The following is a 24,270-nucleotide window of genomic DNA, read 5'->3' on the forward strand; positions in this document are numbered from 1 at the left end:
TTTTAGGATAGTTGCAGGCGCATGTCAGATAATTTTTAGGATAGTTGCAGGCGCATGTCAGATACTTTGCAGGATAAATGCAGGCGCTTTTCATATACTTTTTAGGAAAATAGCAGGCGCGTTTCAGATACTTTTCAGGATCATTACTGGCGCGTTTCAGATACTTTTACGGACCATTACAGGCGCGTTTCAGATACTTTAATTTGTACGATAATTGCAGGTGCTTTTCAGATGCTTTTTAGGATAATTGCAGGCGCGTTTCAGATACTTTTTAGGATAATCGTAGGCTCTTTTCATATACTTTATAGGATAATTGCAGTTGCTTTTCATATACTTTGTAGGATAATTACAGGCGCGTTTCAGATACTTTGTAGGATAATTGCAGGCGCATTTCAGACACTTTTCAGGATAATTTCAGGAGCGTTTCATATACTTTGTAGGAAAATTGCAGGCGCGTTTCAGATACTTTTTAAGGATAATGGCAGGTGCTTTTCAGATAATTTTTAGGTTCATTGCAGCCGCACTTCAGATACTTCGTAGGATAATTACAGGCGCGTTTCAGATACTTTGTAGGATAATTGCAGGTACTTTTCAGAAATTTTTAGGATAATTGCAGGAGCATTTCAGATACTTCGTAGGATAATTGCAGGCGCTTTTCATATACTTTGTAGGATAATTGCAGGCGCTTTTCATATATTTTGTAGGAATATTGCAGGCGCTTTTCATATACTTTTTTGGATCATTGCAGGCGCTTTTCATATACTTTTTTGGATCATTGCAGGCGTATTTCGGATACTTTGTAGGATAATTGCAGGCGCGTTTCAGATACTTTTTAGATTAATTGAAGGCTCTTTTCATATACTTTGTAGGATAATTGCAGGTTCGTTTCATATACTTTGTAGGATAATTGCAGGTGCGTTTCAGATACTTTGTAGGATCATTGCAGCCGCGTTTCAGATACTTCGCAGGAGCATTTCAGATACTCTGTAGGATAATTGCAGGTGCGTTTCAGATACTTTGCAGGGTCATTGCAGCCGCGTTTCAGATTCTTTGTAGGATTATTGCAGGCGCGTTTCAGATACTTTGAAGGATAATTGCAGGCGCGATATAGATACTTTGTGGAATAATTGCAGACGCGTTTCAGATACTTCGCAGGATCAATGCAGGTGCATTTCAGATACATCGCAGGATCATTGCAGGTGGATTTCAGATTCTTTGTAGGGTCATTGCAGGTGCGTTTCAGATACTTTGTAGGATAATTGCAGGTGCATTTCAGATTCTTTGCAGGATCATTGCAGGCGCGTTTCATATGCTTTGCAGAGTCATTGCGGGTTTTCCTATCAATTATTGTGAATCAGTAGCCTTATATACCCTAAATTTCCAAAAAAAATTAAAGAGGCTTACGCTTGAGTTCAAACGTCAACAATAGCTATGTTTAAAATGATTTTAGGAATAAAGTTTCTTAAAACGATTTAACTAGAATTAAGGTAAATTAATGACGATTAAATTAATAAATATCATTTATATTTATTTAAATATTTAAAAATAGCCTCTAAATTGCGTCTCGACTTGGAGAGGTTTATTTTGGATTCCCAACTTGTACTCATCTCTTACAAAAATACTAAGCTGTAATTCATCTGAATACACGCTTTTCTGACTTGCTGACTTGCTAAAGTAATATCTGAGATGGTTCAACTGTTTAGGTACATGTACATTAAGTTCTCACCACATCTAGATAAGAAGGTCTTTTCGTCTATCTAACATCCACAACATACACACTCACAGAACGTAATCGAAAAATTCTTTCAAACTTATAGCTAAAAACCGATTACAACTGAAGGGAAGGGTCCCGACAGGCTTGTTTTACGTCTGTCCGCAACCAGGAAAACTGCTGTAAACTTATATGATAGCGCTAAAGTACTTTGGTTCGCAATTTCCTTCACATTTCGAGCGCCATGGTGATAGTAGATCTTGTCTTAATCGGTTTCTATCCACGCTTGTTTTTCGTGTACCCGGGGCCACAAACACACACATGCACACACACACAGAAAGCTAGGTCTGGTCTCAAAAACTGGAATAAAATCACTAAAATAAACTGAAATTAATTTTATTTACTTTTTTTGGATGAAAAATTGTTTTTCTACGACTTTTTACCTCAAATAGAAGTAACCCTTATTTTATTAGGTTTTGAATCTATAGAACTTGACTGCCAACACCTTTGAAAGCTTGGAATCCTTATGTTGTTAGTATTGGATACACCTTAAACATAACTGCATAAGTTCGTAAGATGTGTTCCATAAGTTTGTTACTGGTTACTTCATGAAGTGGTGTAGGTGAAACGTCATATTCTCGTAAAGCGACGCCTGTTGAGCCATTGTCAAAGGCTTAATAAGGCTAAATATGAAGTTGGACTGCAAAACCGAGTGTATTCAATTGCAGTTTTAAATTAGCAGCTAGATTTCTACTTTTCAATCACTCTTTCAGACCTGTAACATGCCTATAAATGTGGCCAAATTGCAGTTTTAAATTAGCAGCTAGATTTCTACTTTTCTATCACTTTTGCAGACCTGTAACATGTCTATAAAAAAGGTCCAATTACAGTTCTAAATTGGCAGCTGCATTTCTGCTTTTCCATCACTTTTGCAGATCTGTAACATGTCTATAAATGTGGTAGAATTGCAGTTTTAAATTAGCAGCTGGATTTCTACTTTTCTATCACTTTTGCAGACCTGTAACATGTCTATTAAAACGGTCAAATTACAGTTCTAAATTAGCAGCTGGATTTCTACTTTTCCATCACTTTTGCAGACCTGTATCATATCTATAAAAACGGTCAAATTACAGTTTTAAACTAACAGCTGGTATTTTGCTTAGCGTTTGCAGAATTGCGCTGCATATTTCTGCCAGGCTAGACAGTTAACAGTTAACAAACAGAAAATGAAGAAACCGCAGTCAATTTGCAGTTCTAGAATTGCTGTGAAATTTTCCCGTTTTTTGAGCTGCAGAAATGTAGCCTTAATGTATACCTATTACAGCGTGGTAGCGATAAAAAAGCGCGTATGCAGATGAATTACAGCTTAAAATTTTTGTACGGGAAGTCAACTTCGAGCGCACCCTAAATTTTTATCTGCTTCTGTTAGGCATTAATATTACTGCTTTGATTTTCCTAAAATTTGAATAAAGAATTGGTTAGGCCTAAAAAGGCATCTTAAAAAACCTTTACTCATTCATCTTAATAAAATCTTTTGATCTAATACTGTCACGTCTCGATCCTAAAAATATTTAAACCACCATAAAAGATAGGAAATTGAAACATTTTTTGGTCATAAATGGGCCAGTATTGTATATACAGTTATCATAAGTTTATCAGATATGTTTCAATAAGTATGACACTGCCTATACTTCGTAATGCTAGAGACTTACTGAGAGCTAGTTCGAGAATGACGCGAGAATTGAAAACACTCGGTTTTGCAGTCCAACTTCCTATTTAGCCTTATTAAGCCTTTGACAATGGCTCAACAGGCGTCGCTTTACGAGAATATGACGTTTCACCTACACCACTTCATGAAGTAACCAGTAACAAACTTATGGAACACATCTTACGAACTTATGCAGTTATGTTTAAGGTGTATCCAATACTAACAACATAAGGATTCCATGCTTTCAAAGGTGTTGGCAGTCAAGTTCTATAGATTCAAAACCTAATAAAATAAGGGTTACTTCTATTTGAGGTAAAAAGTCGTAGAAAAACAATTTTTCATCCAAAAAAAGTAAATAAAATTAATTTCAGTTTATTTTAGTGATTTTATTCCAGTTTTTGAGACCAGACCTAGCTTTCTGTGTGTGTGTGCATGTGTGTGTTTGTGGCCCCGGGTACACGAAAAACAAGCGTGGATAGAAACCGATTAAGACAAGATCTACTATCACCATGGCGCTCGAAATGTGAAGGAAATTGCGAACCAAAGTACTTTAGCGCTATCATATAAGTTTACAGCAGTTTTCCTGGTTGCGGACAGACGTAAAACAAGCCTGTCGGGACCCTTCCCTTCAGTTGTAATCGGTTTTTAGCTATAAGTTTGAAAGAATTTTTCGATTACGTTCTGTGAGTGTGTATGTTGTGGATGTTAGATAGACGAAAAGACCTTCTTATCTAGATGTGGTGAGAACTTAATGTACATGTACCTAAACAGTTGAACCATCTCAGATATTACTTTAGCAAGTCAGCAAGTCAGAAAAGCGTGTATTCAGATGAATTACAGCTTAGTATTTTTGTAAGAGATGAGTACAAGTTGGGAATCCAAAATAAACCTCTCCAAGTCGAGACGCAATTTAGAGGCTATTTTTAAATATTTAAATAAATATAAATGATATTTATTAATTAAATCGTCATTAATTTACCTTAATTCTAGTTAAATCGTTTTAAGAAACTTTATTCCTAAAATCATTTTAAACATAGCTATTGTTGACGTTTGAACTCAAGCGTAAGCCTCTTTAATTTTTTTTTGGAAATTTAGGGTATATAAGGCTACTGATTCACAATAATTGATAGGAAAACCCGCAATGACTCTGCAAAGCATATGAAACGCGCCTGCAATGATCCTGCAAAGAATCTGAAATGCACCTGCAATTATCCTACAAAGTATCTGAAACGCACCTGCAATGACCCTACAAAGAATCTGAAATCCACCTCCAATGATCCTGCGATGTATCTGAAATGCACCTGCAATGATCCTGCGAAGTATCTGAAACGCGTCTGCAATTATTCCACAAAGTATCTATATCGCGCCTGCAATTATCCTTCAAAGTATCTGAAACGCGCCTGCAATGATCCTACAAAGAATCTGAAACGCGGCTGCAATGACCCTGCAAAGTATCTGAAACGCACCTGCAATTATCCTACAGAGTATCTGAAATGCTCCTGCGAAGTATCTGAAACGCGGCTGCAATGACCCTGCAAAGTATCTGAAATGCGCCTGCAATTATCCTGAAAAGTATCTGACAAGCACCTGCAATTATCCTACAAAGTATCTGAAACGCACCTGCAATTATCCTACAAAGTATATGAAAAGAGCCTTCAATTAATCTAAAAAGTATCTGAAACGCGCCTGCAATTATCCTACAAAGTATCCGAAATACGCCTGCAATGATCCTAAAAAGTATCTGAAACGCGCCTGCAATGATCCAAAAAAGTATATGAAAAGCGCCTGCAATATTCCTACAAAATATATGAAAAGCGCCTGCAATTATCCTACAAAGTATATGAAAAGCGCCTGCAATTATCCTACGAAGTATCTGAAATGCTCCTGCAATTATCCTAAAAATTTCTGAAAAGTACCTGCAATTATCCTACAAAGTATCTGAAACGCGCCTGTAATTATCCTACGAAGAATCTGAAGTGCGGCTGCAATGAACCAAAAAATTATCTGAAAAGCACCTGCCATTATCCTTAAAAAGTATTTGAAACGCGCCTGCAATTTTCCTACAAAGAATATGAAACGCTCCTGAAATTATCCTGAAAAGTGTCTGAAATGCGCCTGCAATTATCCTACAAAGTATCTGAAACGCGCCTGTAATTATCCTACAAAGTATATGAAAAGCAACTGCAATTATCCTACAAATTAAAGTATCTGAAACGCGCCAGTAATGATCCTGAAAAGTATCTGAAACGCGCCTGCTATTTTCCTACAAAGTATATGAAAAGCGCCTGCATTTATCCTGCAAAGTATCTGACATGCGCCTGCAACTATCCTAAAAATTATCTGACATGCGCCTGCAACTATCCTAAAAATTATCTGAAACACGGCTGCAATGATCCTGCAAAGTATTTGAAACGCGGCTGCAATTATCCTACAAAGTATCTGAAACGCGGCTGCAATGACCCTGCAAAGTATCTGTAATGCGCCTGCAATTATCCTGAAAAGTATCTGACAAGCACCTGCAATTATCCTACAAAGTATCTGAAACGCGCCTGTAATTATCCTACAAAGTATATGAAAAGCGCCTGCAATTATACTACAAAGTATATGAAAAGAGCCTGTAATTATCCTAAAAAGTATCTGAAACGCGCCTACAATTATCCTAAAAATTATCTGAAAAGCACCTGCCATTATCCTAAAAAGTATCTGAAAAGCACCTGTAATTATCGTATCTGAAACGCGCCTGTAATGGTCCTTAAAAGTATCTGAAACGCGCCTGTAATGGTCCTTAAACGTATCTGAAACGCGCCTGTAATGGTCCTTAAAAGTATCTGAAACGCGCCAGTAATGATCCTGAAAAGTATCTGAAACGCGCCTGCAATTTTCCTACGAAGTATCTGAAACGCACCTGCAATTATCCTACAAAGTATATGAAAAGAGCCTTCAATTAATCTAAAAAGTATCTGAAACGCGCCTGCAATTATCCTACAAAGTATCCGAAATACGCCTGCAATGATCCTAAAAAGTATCTGAAACGCGCCTGCAATGATCCAAAAAAGGATATGAAAAGCGCCTGCAATATTCCTACAAAATATATGAAAAGCGCCTGCAATTATCCTACAAAGTATATGAAAAGCGCCTGCACTTATCCTACGAAGTATCTGAAATGCTCCTGCGATTATCCTAAAAATTTCTGAAAAGTACCTGCAATTATCCTACAAAGTATCTGAAACGCGCCTGTAATTATCCTACGAAGTATCTGAAGTGCGGCTGCAATGAACCTAAAAATTATCTGAAAAGCACCTGCCATTATCCTTAAAAAGTATCTGAAACGCGCCTGCAATTTTCCTACAAAGTATATGAAACGCTCCTGAAATTATCCTGAAAAGTGTCTGAAATGCGCCTGCAATTATCCTACAAAGTATCTGAAACGCGCCTGTAATTATCCTACAAAGTATATGAAAAGCAACTGCAATTATCCTACAAAGTATATGAAAAGAGCCTGCAATTATCCTAAAAAGCATCTGAAAAGCACCTGCAATTATCGTACAAATTAAAGTATCTGAAACGCGCCTGTAATGGTCCGTAAAAGTATCTGAAACGCGCCAGTAATGATCCTGAAAAGTATCTGAAACGCGCCAGTAATGATCCTGAAAAGTATCTGAAACGCGCCTGCTATTTTCCTACAAAGTATATGAAAAGCGCCTGCATTTATCCTGCAAAGTATCTGACATGCGCCCGCAACTATCCTAAAAATTATCTGAAACACGGCTGCAATGATCCTGCAAAGTATTTGAAACGCGGCTGCAATTATCCTACAAAGTATCTGAAACGCGGCTGCAATGACCCTGCAAAGTATCTGAAATGCGCCTGCAATTATCCTGAAAAGTATCTGACAAGCACCTGCAATTATCCTACAAAGTATCTGAAACGCGCCTGTAATTATCCTACAAAGTATATGAAAAGCGCCTGCAATTATCCTACAAAGTATATGAAAAGAGCCTGTAATTATCCTAAAAAGTATCTGAAACGCGCCTACAATTATCCTAAAAATTATCTGAAAAGCACCTGCCATTATCCTAAAAAGTATCTGAAAAGCACCTGTAATTATCGTATCTGAAACGCGCCTGTAATGGTCCTTAAAAGTATCTGAAACGCGCCTGTAATGGTCCTTAAACGTATCTGAAACGCGCCTGTAATGGTCCTTAAAAGTATCTGAAACGCGCCAGTAATGATCCTGAAAAGTATCTGAAACGCGCCTGCAATTTTCCTACGAAGTATATGAAAAGCGCCTGCATTTATCCTGCAAAGTATCTGACATGCGCCTGAAACTATCCTAAAAATTATCTGACATGCGCCTGCAACTATCCTAAAAATTATCTGAAACGCGGCTGCAATGATCCTGCAAATCATCTGAAACGCGGCTGCAATTATCCTACAAAGTATCTGAAACGCGCCTGCAATGATCCAAAAAAGTATCTAAAACGCGCCTGCAATTTTCCTACAAAGTATCTGAAACGCGCCTGTAATGGTCCGTAAAAGTATCTGAAACGCGCCAGTAATGATCCTGAAAAGTATCTGAAACGCGCCTGCTATTTTCCTACAAAGTATATGAAAAGCGCCTGCATCTATCCTGCAAAGTATCTGACATGCGCCTGCAACTATCCTAAAAGTTATCTGACATGCGCCTGCAACTATCCTAAAAATTGTCTGAAACACGGCTGCAATGATCCTGCAAAGTATTTGAAACGCGGCTGCAATTATCCTACAAAGTATCTGAAACGCGGCTGCAATGTCCCTGCAAAGTATCTGAAATGCGCCTGCAATTATCCTGAAAAGTATCTGACAAGCACCTGCAATTATCCTACAAAGTATCTGAAACGCGCCTGTAATTATCCTACAAAGTATATGAAAAGCGCCTGCAATTATCCTACAAAGTATATGAAAAGAGCCTGTAATTATCCTAAAAAGTATCTGAAACGCGCCTACAATTATCCTAAAAATTATCTGAAAAGCACCTGCCATTATCCTAAAAAGTATCTGAAAAGCACCTGTAATTATCGTATCTGAAACGCGCCTGTAATGGTCCTTAAAAGTATCTGAAACGCGCCTGTAATGGTCCTTAAACGTATCTGAAACGCGCCTGTAATGGTCCTTAAAAGTATCTGAAACGCGCCAGTAATGATCCTGAAAAGTATCTGAAACGCGCCTGCAATTTTCCTACGAAGTATATGAAAAGCGCCTGCATTTATCCTGCAAAGTATCTGACATGCGCCTGAAACTATCCTAAAAATTATCTGACATGCGCCTGCAACTATCCTAAAAATTATCTGAAACGCGGCTGCAATGATCCTGCAAATCATCTGAAACGCGGCTGCAATTATCCTACAAAGTATCTGAAACGCGCCTGCAATGATCCAAAAAGTATCTAAAACGCGCCTGCAATTTTCCTACAAAGTATCTGAAACGCGCCTGTAATGGTCCGTAAAAGTATCTGAAACGCGCCAGTAATGATCCTGAAAAGTATCTGAAACGCGCCTGCTATTTTCCTACAAAGTATATGAAAAGCGCCTGCATTTATCCTGCAAAGTATCTGACATGCGCCTGCAACTATCCTAAAAGTTATCTGACATGCGCCTGCAACTATCCTAAAAATTATCTGAAACACGGCTGCAATGATCCTGCAAAGTATTTGAAACGCGGCTGCAATTATCCCACAAAGTATCTGAAACGCGGCTGCAATGTCCCTGCAAAGTATCTGAAATGCGCCTGCAATTATCCTGAAAAGTATCTGACAAGCACCTGCAATTATCCTACAAAGTATCTGAAACGCGCCTGTAATTATCCTACAAAGTATATGAAAAGCGCCTGCAATTATCCTACAAAGTATATGAAAAGAGCCTGTAATTATCCTAAAAAGTATCTGAAACGCGCCTACAATTATCCTAAAAATTATCTGAAAAGCACCTGCCATTATCCTAAAAAGTATCTGAAAAGCACCTGTAATTATCGTATCTGAAACGCGCCTGTAATGGTCCTTAAAAGTATCTGAAACGCGCCTGTAATGGTCCTTAAACGTATCTGAAACGCGCCTGTAATGGTCCTTAAAAGTATCTGAAACGCGCCACTAATGATCCTGAAAAGTATCTGAAACGCGCCTGCAATTTTCCTACGAAGTATATGAAAAGCGCCTGCATTTATCCTGCAAAGTATCTGACATGCGCCTGAAACTATCCTAAAAATTATCTGACATGCGCCTGCAACTATCCTAAAAATTATCTGAAACGCGGCTGCAATGATCCTGCAAATCATCTGAAACGCGGCTGCAATTATCCTACAAAGTATCTGAAACGCGCCTGCAATGATCCAAAAAAGTATCTAAAACGCGCCTGCAATTTTCCTACAAAGTATATGAAACGCGCCGGCAATGATCCTGAAAAGTATATGAAACGCGCCTGTAATGGTCCTGAAAATTATATGAAACGCTCCTGCAATTTTCCTACAAAGTATCTGAAACGCGCCTGTAATGACCCTGAAAAGTATCTGAAACGCGCCTGCAATTTTCCTACGAAGTATATGAAAAGCGCCTGCATTTATCCTGCAAAGTATCTGACATGCGCCTGAAACTATCCTAAAAATTATCTGACATGCGCCTGCAACTATCCTAAAAATTATCTGAAACGCGGCTGCAATGATCCTGCAAATCATCTGAAACGCGGCTGCAATTATCCTACAAAGTATCTGAAACGCGCCTGCAATGATCCAAAAAAGTATCTAAAACGCGCCTGCAATTTTCCTACAAAGTATATGAAACGCGCCGGCAATGATCCTGAAAAGTATATGAAACGCGCCTGTAATGGTCCTGAAAATTATATGAAACGCTCCTGCAATTTTCCTACAAAGTATCTGAAACGCGCCTGTAATGATCCTGAAAAGTATCTGAAACGCGTCTGTGATGATCCTGAAAAGTATCTGAAACGCGCCTGTGATGATCCTGAAAAGTATCTGAAACGCGTCTGCAATTATCGTAAAAAGTATCCGAAACACGCCTGCAATTATCCTACAAACTTAGCAATTTCTGACTGTAACATGCATACAATATATTTGGAAGGTACAGTACTTGTAATGAGCCTACAAACATCCTGATTTCTTACGGGAGTTACTATTTCTCCTCTGTTTTCTAGCTGTAAGGTAACTATTTTATGACTCTAGAGTTGCTAAATTTTGTATACTGTTGTACTGAGTTTTCCAACGGAAGATATTTTTTCTGCAAAACGTCTAAAATGTTCTGCATTGCTCTCTGGAATCACCTTAATTTTGTCTGAAATTGAACATTTTTCAGGTTTATTCCAGTATTTTTCCAGAATATTCCAGTTTATTTGCAATATATTGCAGATTCTAAAAAATCTAATTAACAGCAAAAATGCAGCCGTAAATTTTTGTACGGGTAGACCTTTTTAGGAAACTTATCTCTAGAATTCCTAAAGAATTTCTTTAGAAAATAATCCCAAGACATTCTTAGGAAATTTATCTCTAGAATTCCTAAAGAATTTCTTTAGAAAATAATCCCTAGACCTTCTTAGGAAATTTATCTCTAGAATTCCTAAAGAATTTCTTTAGAAAATAATCCCAAGACACTCTTTGGAAATTTATGTCTAGAATTCCTAAAGAATTTCTTTAGAAAATAATCCCAAGACACTCTTTGGAAATTTATGTCTAGAATTCCTAAAGAATTCCTTTAGAAAATAATCCCAAGACATTCTTAGGAAATTTATCTCTAGAACTCCTAAAGAATTTCTTTAGAAAATAATCCCAAGACACTCTTTGGAAATTTATGTCTAGAATTCCTAAAGAATTTCTTTAGAAAATAATCCCAAGACATTCTTAGGAAATTTATCTCTAGAACTCCTAAAGAATTTCTTTAGAAAATAATCCCAAGACACTCTTTGGAAATTTATGTCTAGAATTTCTAAAGAATTTCTTTAGAAAATAATCCCAAGACATTCTTTGGAAATTTATCTCTAGTATTCCTAAAGAATTTCTTTAGAAAATAATCCCTAGACCTTCTTTAGAAATTTATCTGAAGAATTCTTTGGGAAATTCCAACGAAGTCTTTGGAAAAATTTTCTTTAGAAAATGATCCCAAGGGCTCCGTAGGGTTCCAAAGAAATTCCTTTAGAACTCTTTAGAAGATTTTTGTAAGGGAGTAAAGGGCGAAAATACGTCTGTAAGCTCAAGCTCACTTTATGTAATAGAGATATGATTTCGCATTCATATCTTTATTACGTCAAGCGAGCTAAAGCTTATAGTGATGTTAAATATCACAGGAATTAATGATCATGTGCGCCCGAACATAAAATTAGGAATCAAGCATCTTGCTTAACCTCTCTCTTTAAAGCATCCCTTTACCATTATATGTGGCGTTTAAAGTGTAGGTTTAGGTGGGGTGAAACTCCTCAACTAAACGTCAGATCACAGCTTAAGCCAATCGAAAACCTTGCCTTACCACTCTCCTACTCTGTAAAGCTATATGCTCGGTATCTACCGTGAGAAAGTTCGGGAATTTGGACTAAAATCCGAGATTCTCTGTTTCCCACCGTTATAATATGGGATGGAAACATAAAATTCTTCGAGACTTCTCAATTTTATAAAATATTACACTAAGATTCTTAATATTTGTAACGATTCGCGAAATACTTCGAATATTTACATCATACTCTTTATATTCTCAGTTTACTCTTCGTATAACATGTATTACACTTAATACACCATACTGTGCAATATTTCAATATTTCGAATATACTTCACATTACTTTTCGATATTTTTTAATACTTTAAATATTACAAAACCAAATGTACACCTACTTCACGTAGTGGCTACCCCCTCGGAGCCAACTGTCATGACGACAACAATATCCGTAATCGGACAAGCATTAACAGTCATACTGGCTAACTGCAAAACGCGTTGCTGTATAACTACAGGATAGGGTGTACCTCGTATGAGTAGTTCCCGGTAGAGCAGTTCTCGAAATAGCAACTGCGATTCCAATATACAGCGGTGTTTAGCTGTTTTAGAAATAGCGGCATACAGCGGTGTTTAGCTGTTTTAGAAATAGCGGCTGCTATTTTGGGAGATAATTGTAAAACAGTTACTTTTTGGAAAAGGTAAATTATAATTCGAGAAAGGTTATTTCGGAAGTAGATAATTGTAAAACAGTAACTTTTTGGAAACGGTATATTATAATTCGAGAAAGGTTATTTTATTTCGGAAGTAGATAATTGTAAACAGTAGTTTTTTTGAAAAGGCGTATTATAATTCGAGAAAGGTTATTTTATTTTGGAAGTAGATAATTGTAAACAGTAGTTTTTTTGAAAAGGCGTATTATAATTCGAGAAAGGTTATTTTATTTCGGTAGTAAATAATTGTAAACAGTAATTTTTAAGGAAAAGGCATATTATAATTCGAGAAAGGTTATTTTATATTGGAAGTAGATAATTGTAAACAGTAATGTTTTGGAAAAACAATATTATTATTTGTCAATGAAGACAAACAACAATATTTTAGAAAAGGAGTATCATTGTTACACTATTTCCAAAATATTACTAACCTAAGTCTAACCCAACGAAACAAAACCTAACGTGTTCCGACCTAATACTATTTAGTTGAAATAATCAACTTTAACCTAACCAAATTATCCATTTCAGACCTAGTTCTATTGAGTTCATATAACCCTGCTGGGCCAGCTTACACCATAATAAACAACTATCGTTTTTCGCATATGTGTTTTTCCGCTATTTAGAGAACTGCTGTAACGGTACGCCGCGTTTACGAGAACCACTGTAACGGTACGCCGCGTTTAAGAGAACCGCTGTATCGGGTAAACTGCCATTTCGGGAAACCGCTATTTAGGGAACTGCTGTTACGAGGACCGCTATTATGAAATCCGCTCATACGGAACTGGTCATGTGAGGGCTTCCCACAGGATAGTGTTTACACGCCAACCTTATTTGTAAATAGAGTTTTGAAAAATGCTTGAATAATTCAGAAATTTTTATTTCTGCAGTTGATAAGTGCGATAACTACATATAGATCCACTGGATTCGAATAAGATAAATTTTTCTTGTATTGTGTTGTCGAATCAATTAATGTTAACTCGATCCCAAGAAAGACAGATGTGTGACAAATTTTGAACGCATCTGTTTCCATCTTAGGCTATGCATGTGATGAATTCCGCGAAAATGATCACATTTAAGTTAAAATATCAAGAAATAAACTCATGGTTTTGACATTGTTGGTATCATAAATAATCGGTTAAACATTAAATAATCTTAATAATTGCACAGATTATAAATCTTTCAAAGTTTTGAAAAATAATGCCTTGGCTATCGGCGACTGATGTTTCAAGTTTTTATTTCGAAAGCTACCCACGCGTATATTTGAAATATTTAACGTTATTTCTTATACCTTGTTTGTAGTTAGTGAGATGTGCAAAGTTTGAGAAGAAATATTCAACATTCCACTCTCCTTTGATAGGGAAGCCCTCAGATGAGCGGTTCCCGTATGAGCGGATTCCATAATAGCGGTCCTCATATCAGCAGTTCCCTAAGTAGCGGTTTCCCGAAATGGCAGTTTACCCGTTACAACAGTTACTGATACAGCGGTTCCCGTAAACGCGGCGTACCATTACAGCGGTTCTCGTAAACGCGGCGTACCATTACAGCGGTTCTCGTAAACGCGGCGTACCATTACAGCAGTTCTCTAAAGAGCAGAAAAACAGGAATGCGAAAAACGACTGTTCTTTTTTATGGTGTACGCTGTGTTATATGAACTTAAATAGAACTAGGTCAGATATGGTTAGCTTCAAGTTGATTATTTGAACCCCAATAGTGTTAGGTTAGGTTAGGTTTGGTTAGTTTTGGTTAGGTTTGGTTAGGTTAGGTTAGGTTAGGTTAGGTTTGGTTTGGTTTGGTTTGGTTTGGTTTGGTTTGGTTAGGTTAGGTTAGGTTTGGTTAGACTTAGGTTAGTAATATTTTGGAAAAGGAGTAACAATGCTACGCCTTTTCCAAAAAATTGTTGTTTTGCACCTTTCACTTCCCAAATAATAATATGCCTTTTCCAAAAAATTACTCTTTACAATTATCTACTTCCGAAATAAAATAAGCTTTCTTGAAATATTTACTATTCTGGTATTAGAATTGTAAACTGATACAGCCTGAAGAATAGTGTAATATTTAAGTGCACTTTAAAACACGATCCGTTAGTAGGTCATATTAATGACTAAATGATCACAGAAAAAGGTGGTTTTCGAAAACAACGAATGTAACTGTATTGTTAAGAAATACTCGAAACTGAAGACAAACACTGCTATTTCCCAAAATAGCAGCCGCTATTTCTAAAACAGCAGCCGCTATTTCTAATACAGCAGTTTTGAAGAAACCGCTGTTTTTTTGGAATCGCGGCTGCTATTTCGAGAACTGCTCTACCGGGAACTTCTCATACGAGGTACACCCCCTTTGATATGTTCTATCGTCAATGCATATGAACCAATCCATTGCAGATACAAGGAAATAAACGCCCGTGATTCAACTGAAATATATATCTAGTTCCATATCTCTGAGAGCTTGCTCTACCCTTGAATTCTTCCGTGAATACCAGATTTCAGCGAAAAATATAAAAATAGACAGTATGTTTAAAATCACGAATAGTATGACCATGATGCCGATATCATGAAAGGACGTATTCGAGAATTCCATGCTTTGTTCTTTCTTCATATACTTTGAGCAAGCATTCCCATGCATTAGATACTTCTGTCGGATATGATGTCCTGTTTCCCAAAAAATCTGAATTCTGCAATCAGAATTTAAAGCAAATTTCAATAATGCATTACGTACATCGGTGGAATATGGAAAGACACGTTTGTTTAAGCAGAGAGAATTTATAATAGGGAGTAAAAGCTCTTTCCCTTGGTAGTGCTAAATACAATGTAGCTCTTTTTTTAAATACCTGTGTTTCCACGCGAATCGTGGCACCACAGTTTTTATCTTGCCTCTTAGTAGAGATATAGCTGCTGCTCCTATGGCAATAGTGTTTGTCTGCCTCCTTTTAATGAAACCCTATACTCTCTTCGTATCATTTATCATCTCAACTTCAATACAAAATTGTACTGCCTAGTCTAGCGTTTCTTTTATTCCTTTTCGAATGTTTGAGAACTGAAACCGCCTCGATCTCACAAGAGAGACATGGTTTTTGGGGTTGTTTAAATAAAATTCGTTCCCCCCAGTGCCTTCCTATACGAAACGTAAAAATCTCCTTTATTCCATTGGATGATTTTTTTTCATGTGACCCATTTAGTAATCTTCTGGACCGTTTGGTGTCTGCACCGCGACAGGAATTTCAAAATTTTCTCTCTTCGGATCTTAGCGCTATACGAGTTCTGACGTCACACTAGCCTGCGGAAGATGCCCAGTTGTAACCCATATTTGTGTACTTAGAGGCATGATAAACTTATGGCACCACCTATATTAAAATATCTTCGGTGAAAACGTTCTTCCGCACTGTTAAAGTGTTAGAGTCACCAAAAATCTCATCTGAAAGATCAAATCTTTCTGATTCAGAATATCTATTTATATAATGCATTATAATGTTTCAAATATTATTGAAACCCCGGCTTTCGGAACCTACTCGCAGAATTTTTTCAAACTATTTTGACAGTTAAATTTCGCGGTACTCCATATACCCCTGGTGACGTCACGATTCGAGCGCGCGTGAGCACGCGGCACGCGCGACTCCGCAAGTCCTATTTTTTTATTGATAGGTGGTGCTTTCAAAGTGATCGAATTTGACGCGCGCGCGATGTTTGAAAACTAGGCTTAGCTATCGTAATGAAATCTGTCTCTGTCTCGGTCTCGCGCTGGTCAACCTCTTATGACTTCACCAGGGGTATATTTATAATTTATTCCGTCTTAATGAGGTATGTGAAATATCAATTTTCTTTTTCATATTACAAAATGAATAAATTTCTATAAGACTTTTTACTTTGGATCTACTGTTATTATAACCCAATTGATGTTTTAAAACGAAAATTAGCCACTTTTCAAAAAAGGTGGCACTAACACTTTAAAGCTCGACATTATCTATCCATTATCCACGTCAGTTTATCTTCACTCGAAATTTATCCATTTAACTTAATGTTAAATCGTATTATGTCCACAACTTTCAATATAAATAATCGGTTATCCACTAATTAGTGGTTAATGGATAGAAAACGCCGAGCTCTACGTACTGGTTTGCGAATATTTCAAGTACGACGTTTTTTGACGCTTGTTTACGCGGCGTTTTCACCAGAGAAAACAATATCTACCAGCGAAAGTTTTCTTTCACTTTTCTTTGTAAAATGTATTATAAAACCAGAATAAAAACTTAAGCTTTGTTTCGTTCGAGAACGCCCAAAATTATTATATGTACTTGGGGCAGTTGGCGCTCCACATTCTCGTTTCTGCTCGAGTTTATGTTATCCAAAACTTGACTAGGCCAACTTTATGCGAAATGACAGTAAATATTCAAGCTCTTAAAAGGTTCAATAGAAACAAAAATTATTTTTTATTTTCATTTAGACTTGAAGTGCAGTAAAGGTTTCGGAGAGCCAAACGAAATAAAAGGTTTATATCTCTTTTAAACTAGCAGAATATTTTACCTTATGTTTATGACGTTTTTCATGAAAGTGGTTGCGTTAGTTGACATCAAAAAGTATGCAAAAGAAGGTAAGAATGTATTTTTTCCGTAATGTAAAGGTTTTCCCAAAGTGTACGACTCATGACAAAGTAATTCCAAAGTAGAAAGCAAGCCCAAAATGACCGAGTTTCCTTTGTTGAAAACGGAAAATGAACGTAGTCCCCTGTTTTCGTGAAGGTTTTCTAATCTTCGCTCGTATTCTTCCAAGAGCCTTTCATTAGTGCCCTGATAAAAGGTGTGTTTGAATTGTAGTCATTCACATCAATCATAAAATCAACTTTAGACTAGGTTGACCATCTCTACGTAGATTAGAGTTGATTTAGAGGTGTTTGTCGGCTAAATCAACCCTTCCATCTGAGCTTGTGCTTTTAACTGCAGCTCGAATACCAGATGTGTTGTCTGGTCCAACCAGAAACCCTTATTATATCAGACTATCTCAATGTTCTCTAAAATATGTCTAGATGTACCATAATGAACACCACATTACTTTACATCCGATTTAGATATAAACTTTTTGAACCTTCAGACAGACTTAAAGCACATTTAAGGTACCTTGAAGGTATCAAATCGTTCTTTCACGTCATGCGTCAAGAACTTCTTAACCATCACTATCTTACATAATTATTCTAGGAGAGCGGTAGCTCTCTTAGATGAGACTTCAATACTGCTCTTAATGTATACGGAGGGTTTTTTGTTTGGATGTAGTTTTTTTGTATTAATTAATTGTTTCGAAAAAATTCCACAGAACTACAATTCGGGCCCTTAATATGTGGTTAAAATTTCAAAAAGATCCACCCATGAGTTTATTTTTTAAAAAATAAAGTTGCTAAGGGTGGTTTTCATTTCCATAAAATTAATCAGCCCTTTTGGTGAAAAAGTTGAATTTTCCCATAGAAATAACATGGAGTTTTTCTCAAATTTAGCCATTTGGTCGCCACCCTTTTGAAATGAAATATTCGTTTGTTACGTTTGGGAACGGTTTTATATCGAAATATAAACCTTTTTCCAGGAATAAATTTAAGGTTTTAGAGAAAAATTAAGTTTAAGTGCTATATTTCATGTTTTTTAATTATGCTTTGACTTACGTTGTTGCACCCTAAATGTCACACTGTTGGACTTACGGCGTTTTACCGTGGATCAAGCCGAGGAGAAAACCACTCTTGCACTTACGCTGTTATACCGCGGACGTTTATCTGATTTTACTCTCTTTTGTTGCACAAACTTAATGATATTGATATATAAAACAATTTTAAGGAAGGAATTAGAATTAACAAATAACTTTTGTGATAATTAACCGATTTTGCTGATAATTTCGAAACTGATGTCGTCCTCAATACGTAGGGAAAGTAACAATTAAAGGAGATTCAATAAGATTACCGATTACAGGTAATTAACCTAGATTGACGAATACAGATATTTAAGCTAGATTAACGATTGCAGTTAATTAAGCTAGATAAACGATTGCAGTTAATTAAGCTAGATAAACGATTGCAGGTAATTAACCTAGATTGACGAATACAGATATTTAAGCTAGATTAACGATTGCAGTTAATTAAGCTAGATAAACGATTGCAGGTAATTAAGCTAGATTACCGATAGCACGTAATTAAGCTAGATTACCGATTATATGTAATTAAGCTAGATTATTGATTATATGTAATTAAGCTAGATTACCGAAATAGGTAATTAAGCTAGATTACCGAAATAGGTAATTAAGCTAGATTACCGATTATGGGTAATTAAGCTAGATTATTGATTATATGTAATTAAGCTAGATTACCGAAATAGGTAATTAAGCTAGATTACCGAAATAGGTAATTAAGCTAGATTACCGATTATGGGTAATTAAGCTAGATTACCGATAGCAGGTAATTATGCTAGATTCGAAGTTTCTTATTCAGACTTGGTCCCCTGGACTGTAGGAACTATTGACTGGCTTCGATGGCTTGGTTTCGTTGGATATGTGCATGGATTCGGGTCTAAGACAGTCCAGACGGCTTCGTATTTGTCTCTTCAGGAACAGTTCTGATGGTGATTTTCCCTCGTCATTAAGGCGTCGTCTGTGATGAAACAGCGTTTTATTTAACCTTGACTGAAGTGAACCCAGTTGGATGGTTGCCAGGCCTTTCTTCACTGTTCTGATGACTTTTTCCGCGTTACCGTTGGATCTCGGATGGTAGGGCGCAGTAGTCAGGTGATGCATTCCATGAGCCTTCATAAATTCTTGGAACTCCTCGCTGGTGAAGCTGGTACCATTGTCGCTCACGGGACACTTTGGAAGGCCAAATCTCGAAAAGATGTCTTCTAGTACATGTATACTTGTTTTTGAACAAAACCGTTCGTCGGGTACGCTTCTATCCAATTTGAATAGGTGCCCACGAAAATGAATACCATTTTGTTGTCCAATGGACCCACAGGTGGCAATTAGGTCCTCCACGTCTTTTTCGATGTTCGGCCACCATACCGTAGCACGGGCAAGGCGTTTCGTTTTTGTTATACCCATGTGACTTCCATGCAATTCGTTGAGAACCGTGCGGCGATGGCGTTCCGGAATGAAAACCCTATTGTTCCAAAGTATGATTTACTCGTTTAGGGTGAGTTCCTCCTTTCTCGTGAAAAAGGTCTTCAGTTCATCGGGTACATCTTTGTCCTTGGGCCATCCTTCTTTGATGTATCTCAGTAGTTGTGACGTGTCTTTATTTTGACGTAGCTCATGACGAATGTCCTGGGCGGATATTGGTCCCTTGTTTAAGGTTGCTATTGACAAGACGTATTCTACTGGTTGAATGCTTTGATCGGTTTCATGAGGCAGTGGAAGACGGCTCATCGCGTCGGCATTTCCGTTCTTGACGCCGGATCTGAACTTGATTTCATAGTCATACGCCGCCAATGTAACGACCCATCTTTGGATTCGTCCTGATGCAGTGCCGGGTATTTGTTTACTTGAAGAAAATAACGAAGTTAGAGGGTTATGGTCGGTGAGGATCGTAAAGTTTCGTCCCAGAACGTATTCCCGAAACTTGGTGACGCCGAATAAGACAGCCAAGGCTTCTTTTTCAATGTGGCTGTAGTTGACTTCTGCTTTACTCAATGTGTGTGAAGCGAACGCTATTGGTCGTTCGGATCCGTCCGGTTGGATATGCGAGAGCACAGCTCCCACACATAGATCGTAGTGCGTGAGTACTTTTGCTGATGCAAGAACGTCTTTAGCTTTCTTGAATGCGTCGTCGGCCTCTTGGTTCCAGTGCCATTCAGTGGATGTCTTGGTTAGGTCGTACAACGGTGCCAATAAGGTGGAGATGTTGGGAATAAATTTTGAATAATATGTGATTAATCCAATGCATGATCGGAGTTCAGTTAGGTTAGATGGTATGGGTGCTGCGAGAATGGGTTGTATTTTTTCGATGTGGGTTGCAGCCCGTTCCTGTCAAGGATGTGTCCCAAGTACTCCACTGAGTCGACCATGAAGTGACATTTCTCCTTGCGTAGTTTGACGCCTGCATCCGATAGTCTTGCTAGTGTAGTGTGAAGATTGTTGATGTGCTCTACTTCCGTTCGGCCTGTGATTAAGAGATCGCCTTGAAAAATCGCTATATTGTCTATTCCGTTTAGGATCTTCTCCATCTGACGTTGAAATACAGCCTTGTATATCGAAAAAGTCCCTTTGGGGTGTTGATGACAAGTAAATCTCTAGATTCGGGATCCAATTGTAATTGATTATATGCGTCGCGTAGATCTAGTTTGGTAAAGGTCTGCCCCCCGTTGAGGTTGGCAAACAGTTCGCTGATTTTTGGCAGTGGGTATTGTTCGGTAGAAGTGGCTTTATTCGCCGTTAATTTGAAATCTCCGCATATCCGTATTGAACCATTTGGCTTGATGACTGGAACTATTGGAGCTGCCCAATCGGAAATCGTGACTGGTTCAATGATCCCAAGCGTTTGCAGTCTGTCCAATTCTGCATAGACCTTCTCCCTGTAGGCGAATGGTATTGGACGCGGCTTGAAGAAACGTGGTTGGACATCCGGTTTCTTGTGCAGGTGGACTTGTGTTTTACGAATTAAACCCAACCCGGGCGAAAATAGTGCATGATACTTGCGTAAAATTTCGTCGAGTCTTTTTGGTATGGGTACATTCGCCAGCGTCTTGATGCATGTTGTAGAGTTGTTGAAATTTATGTCAAATGCCTTGATCCAATTTCGTCCACATAGTCTGGTTCCCTTGTGCGCAACGACGAGAAGTGGTAATCTTCTTGTAACACCATTGTAGCTTGCGTAGATGTCGATACTGCCTTTCAGATCGACTTTTCCTCCATTGTACGTTCGGAGAGTTATGTCCGGATCGTGCAAGTCTGGCATGGTCGTCCCTTGGTATTTCGGTGAGTAGGTTTGGAAGGAAATCAAGGAATACGCTGCTCCTGAATCAATCTCCATGTCAAGGCATTTGTCGTTATGTTGAACTGAACTATGTATGGGTCTGGTGTTCCTCCAAGGCTTTGAATGTGGAACAGGTCGTACTCATTGTTCCTAGCGCCAGCAGGTACTGGTGGGTCATCCAGGCTGGTTAGTTCGTTTACCTTATTGTGTAAAGGTGTATTTTGCGTCGTGCTTGTATGCCTAGAGCTTAAGCACACCTTTGCCAGGTGGCCTGTCTTCTTGCAGTTTGAACAAACTGCGCGCATGTAACGACACGTGTTCGCCTTGTGCTCTGTGTGGCCGCATCTATAGCAAGTGCCTTTCGGTAGTGAAGTTGAAGGTGCTGATGCCTGCGTTGCCTTTCCCTTGCGTTTTGGACGTCGTCGATGGCTGAACTTGTGGACCGTAGGTTCCGTAACTGGATCATGAGGGTTGGAGTTAATCTGATGCATGTTTTTCATTGTAGTTTCAATGAGCGTAGCTATGGCAATGGCTTTGGTTAAGGCAAGTGGAGTAGGTTCCGATAGGAGTCGAGCTTGAGTCGTTTCGTCTTGAATCCCTGCTACTAATCTGTCTCTGATGCTGGTGTCCAAAATGACGCCGAAATTGCAATGTTGTGCTAAGCGCTTTAATTCGGAGACGTATACTGCAACGGACTCTCCGGGTAATCGGTTCCTTTTGGAAAAGTTCAGGCGTTCCACTACCTCAAAAGGGGCTGGTGAAAAATGGTCATTGAGAGCTGTCTTCAAGTCGGCCAAGGTTTTAGTTCATATCTAAGTTCAGCTATCTAAGTTCTCGGTTAAGAAAACAGTTAAGAGATCAGTGGATTGGATTTAGCTCAGTTGTATAATTTTCTGGTTTCCAGTCACAATAACAACTCTTATCTTTAGCATTCTTGATCAATATCGGTAAATTGCATTGAGTTCCTGATTTTTTGTCTCAGTACTGACACAAACGCCACGATTTAATGTTAAATTGTTAAAACATAAACATTCACGACTAAAACACTCCCTTGGTGAAAAAGCAGCCGACGACTCGAGGTCGAGGAACCGTACGAGCGGGATTTTTTTTCGACAAGAGAGAGCGCAACATTCGGATTTTTTTCCGGCGCGGGCGAAATGGGAAGAAATTGCTGGATACATTACGCCTATGGAGGCTGAGTAACTTATAGGGAGCTAACATATTATTCACTCATGCTATTACCGTTAACCTCTGCAAGTTTTGATGGAAAGGAGAAACCGGGTTAGACCGCGGAGGAAAACTCCTTTAACAAGCGGGGAGAGAACTTGCAAACTCTACGCAGAAGGATTTCTTCCCAGATTTTTCACCCAGTGCCACAGTCCGGGATCGAACCCGGGATCCTCTTGCTGCGAGGCGAAAGCGCTAACCGCCACGCCACCCCACGCCACCCCACCCCACCCCACCCTTAGTATTTGGTTTGTCCGGCGTAAGTGGGTTCCGGAGAAAAAGATATGCTTTGCTTCCAATCAGAGTAAGGAAAGTGGCTTTAGCCTTTGCTTCCTCAGTGATTTTCAATCTTTCGAGGTAGACGGACCATGGTTCGGATGATTCGTCAAATGACTGGAAGTTTCCGATAGAAGGCATGTTTACTCCGGTATTGAGTCGAAACGATGAGGTAATTGGGTTTGAAATGTAGCCGTAAGGTGCGTAAAGTTGCCGTAGGACGAAGCTAGTCGTATCTCGCCTCCGTCGCCATTTGTTGTGTCGTAACCTCAAGTAATGTAAACTCGCAACAGGATAAAACTATACACTAATACTTTAGTTAACACAGGTTTTACTTAAATAATTTGATAAATATAATTGATATTTATTATTTTAATCGTCAATTATGTATTGCTATTCTAGGTAAATCATTTAAGGAAACGTTAATTCTATTATCATTTGTATCTTCGCTAATATAGACGTTTCAAGTGCAACATAGCCCTTTGTTTCGCCCTACACAACTAGGTAGTATATAAGGCTGTCGAACTACAGTTAAAAGTAAGAATAATCGCAATTGCGAAAACCTTTGGTAGACAACCCACCTTTGGGAGGCAAGACGTTTCTAGTAACCCTAGCTGCTCGCCCGCGTATGTCTTAAAACCAGAAACCAAAGATGATGATGGAAGAGAAGCCAATGAGACCGATTGGTGTCTATGTGGAATAGACGGAAGATCAGTAGATGGTGGTGATTAGAAACCAGTATGTATAAACTGGTGTCCAAGTGGGATGGACAAAGACCAGAAGATGGTGCTGTGTAGAAGCTAGTGTGTACAGACTGGGGTCCATGTGGGATGGACAAAGAGCAGAGGATGGTGGTGATTCGAAGCCAGTGTGTGCAGACATACGTCACTCGGAGAGGTAAAAATGTGGGAAAGAACCGGTGGAACCATTTCAATCGAAATGGAGATCCGATTCATTTTCGCTAATATTGTTGGCGAATAAACAGCTAGAGTTTAAGCATAGCCCACACTGTAAAAAATTGTGGTATCTAAATAGTGCCAAAATGGTGTTAAAACAATGTACACTATTTGTAAACCTTGACAAGGTGCTGAAATAGTACGAAAATAGTTCGATATTTTAAAAACACCATTAGCTTAAACCAATGCTGTAGAAATGGGTTTATAAAGCATAATTCTCTAAAAGGTGTGCAAATGATACCTTCAAAGGGTGCGATTCAGCAGGCATGCGTTAAGACTTTAACGCAAGA

The 24,270-nt window shown here is 38.3% G+C and overlaps 1 protein-coding gene across 1 annotated transcript; it reads right to left on the bottom strand.

The window, feature by feature from the left end:
• Positions 1-19,729: 19,729 nt before the first annotated feature.
• LOC149617971 (uncharacterized) lies at positions 19,730-23,165 on the bottom strand. Its single transcript, XM_089856202.1, has 4 exons — positions 22,985-23,165; positions 21,722-22,275; positions 20,778-21,638; positions 19,730-20,572 (listed from the first exon to the last, which is right to left on the bottom strand). The coding sequence occupies exons 1-4, from the start codon at positions 23,163-23,165 to the stop codon at positions 19,730-19,732; spliced, it is 2,439 nt and encodes an 812-aa protein (XP_089712328.1).
• Between the last annotated feature and the right edge of the window lie 1,105 nt (positions 23,166-24,270).

Source organism: Phalangium opilio, unplaced genomic scaffold, assembly GCF_054372755.1.
Source record: "Phalangium opilio isolate 3A_F unplaced genomic scaffold, DU_Popi_V2 ptg000217l_1, whole genome shotgun sequence".
Taxonomy (NCBI): Eukaryota; Metazoa; Arthropoda; class Arachnida; order Opiliones; family Phalangiidae; genus Phalangium; species Phalangium opilio.

What these genes read in the sequence shown, in the direction of transcription:
- LOC149617971 (XM_089856202.1), bottom strand. Translation starts at nt 23,165, where the DNA reads ATGCCTTCTATCGGAAACTTCCAGTCATTTGACGAATCATCCGAACCA. An exon ending in ATACACCTTTACACAATAAG is followed by an intron (nt 21,639 to 21,721) that starts GTAAACGAACTA and finishes CCACATTCAAAG; the next exon opens with CCTTGGAGGAACACCAGACC. An exon ending in ATACAAGGCTGTATTTCAAC is followed by an intron (nt 20,573 to 20,777) that starts GTCAGATGGAGA and finishes CATCCTTGACAG; the next exon opens with GAACGGGCTGCAACCCACAT.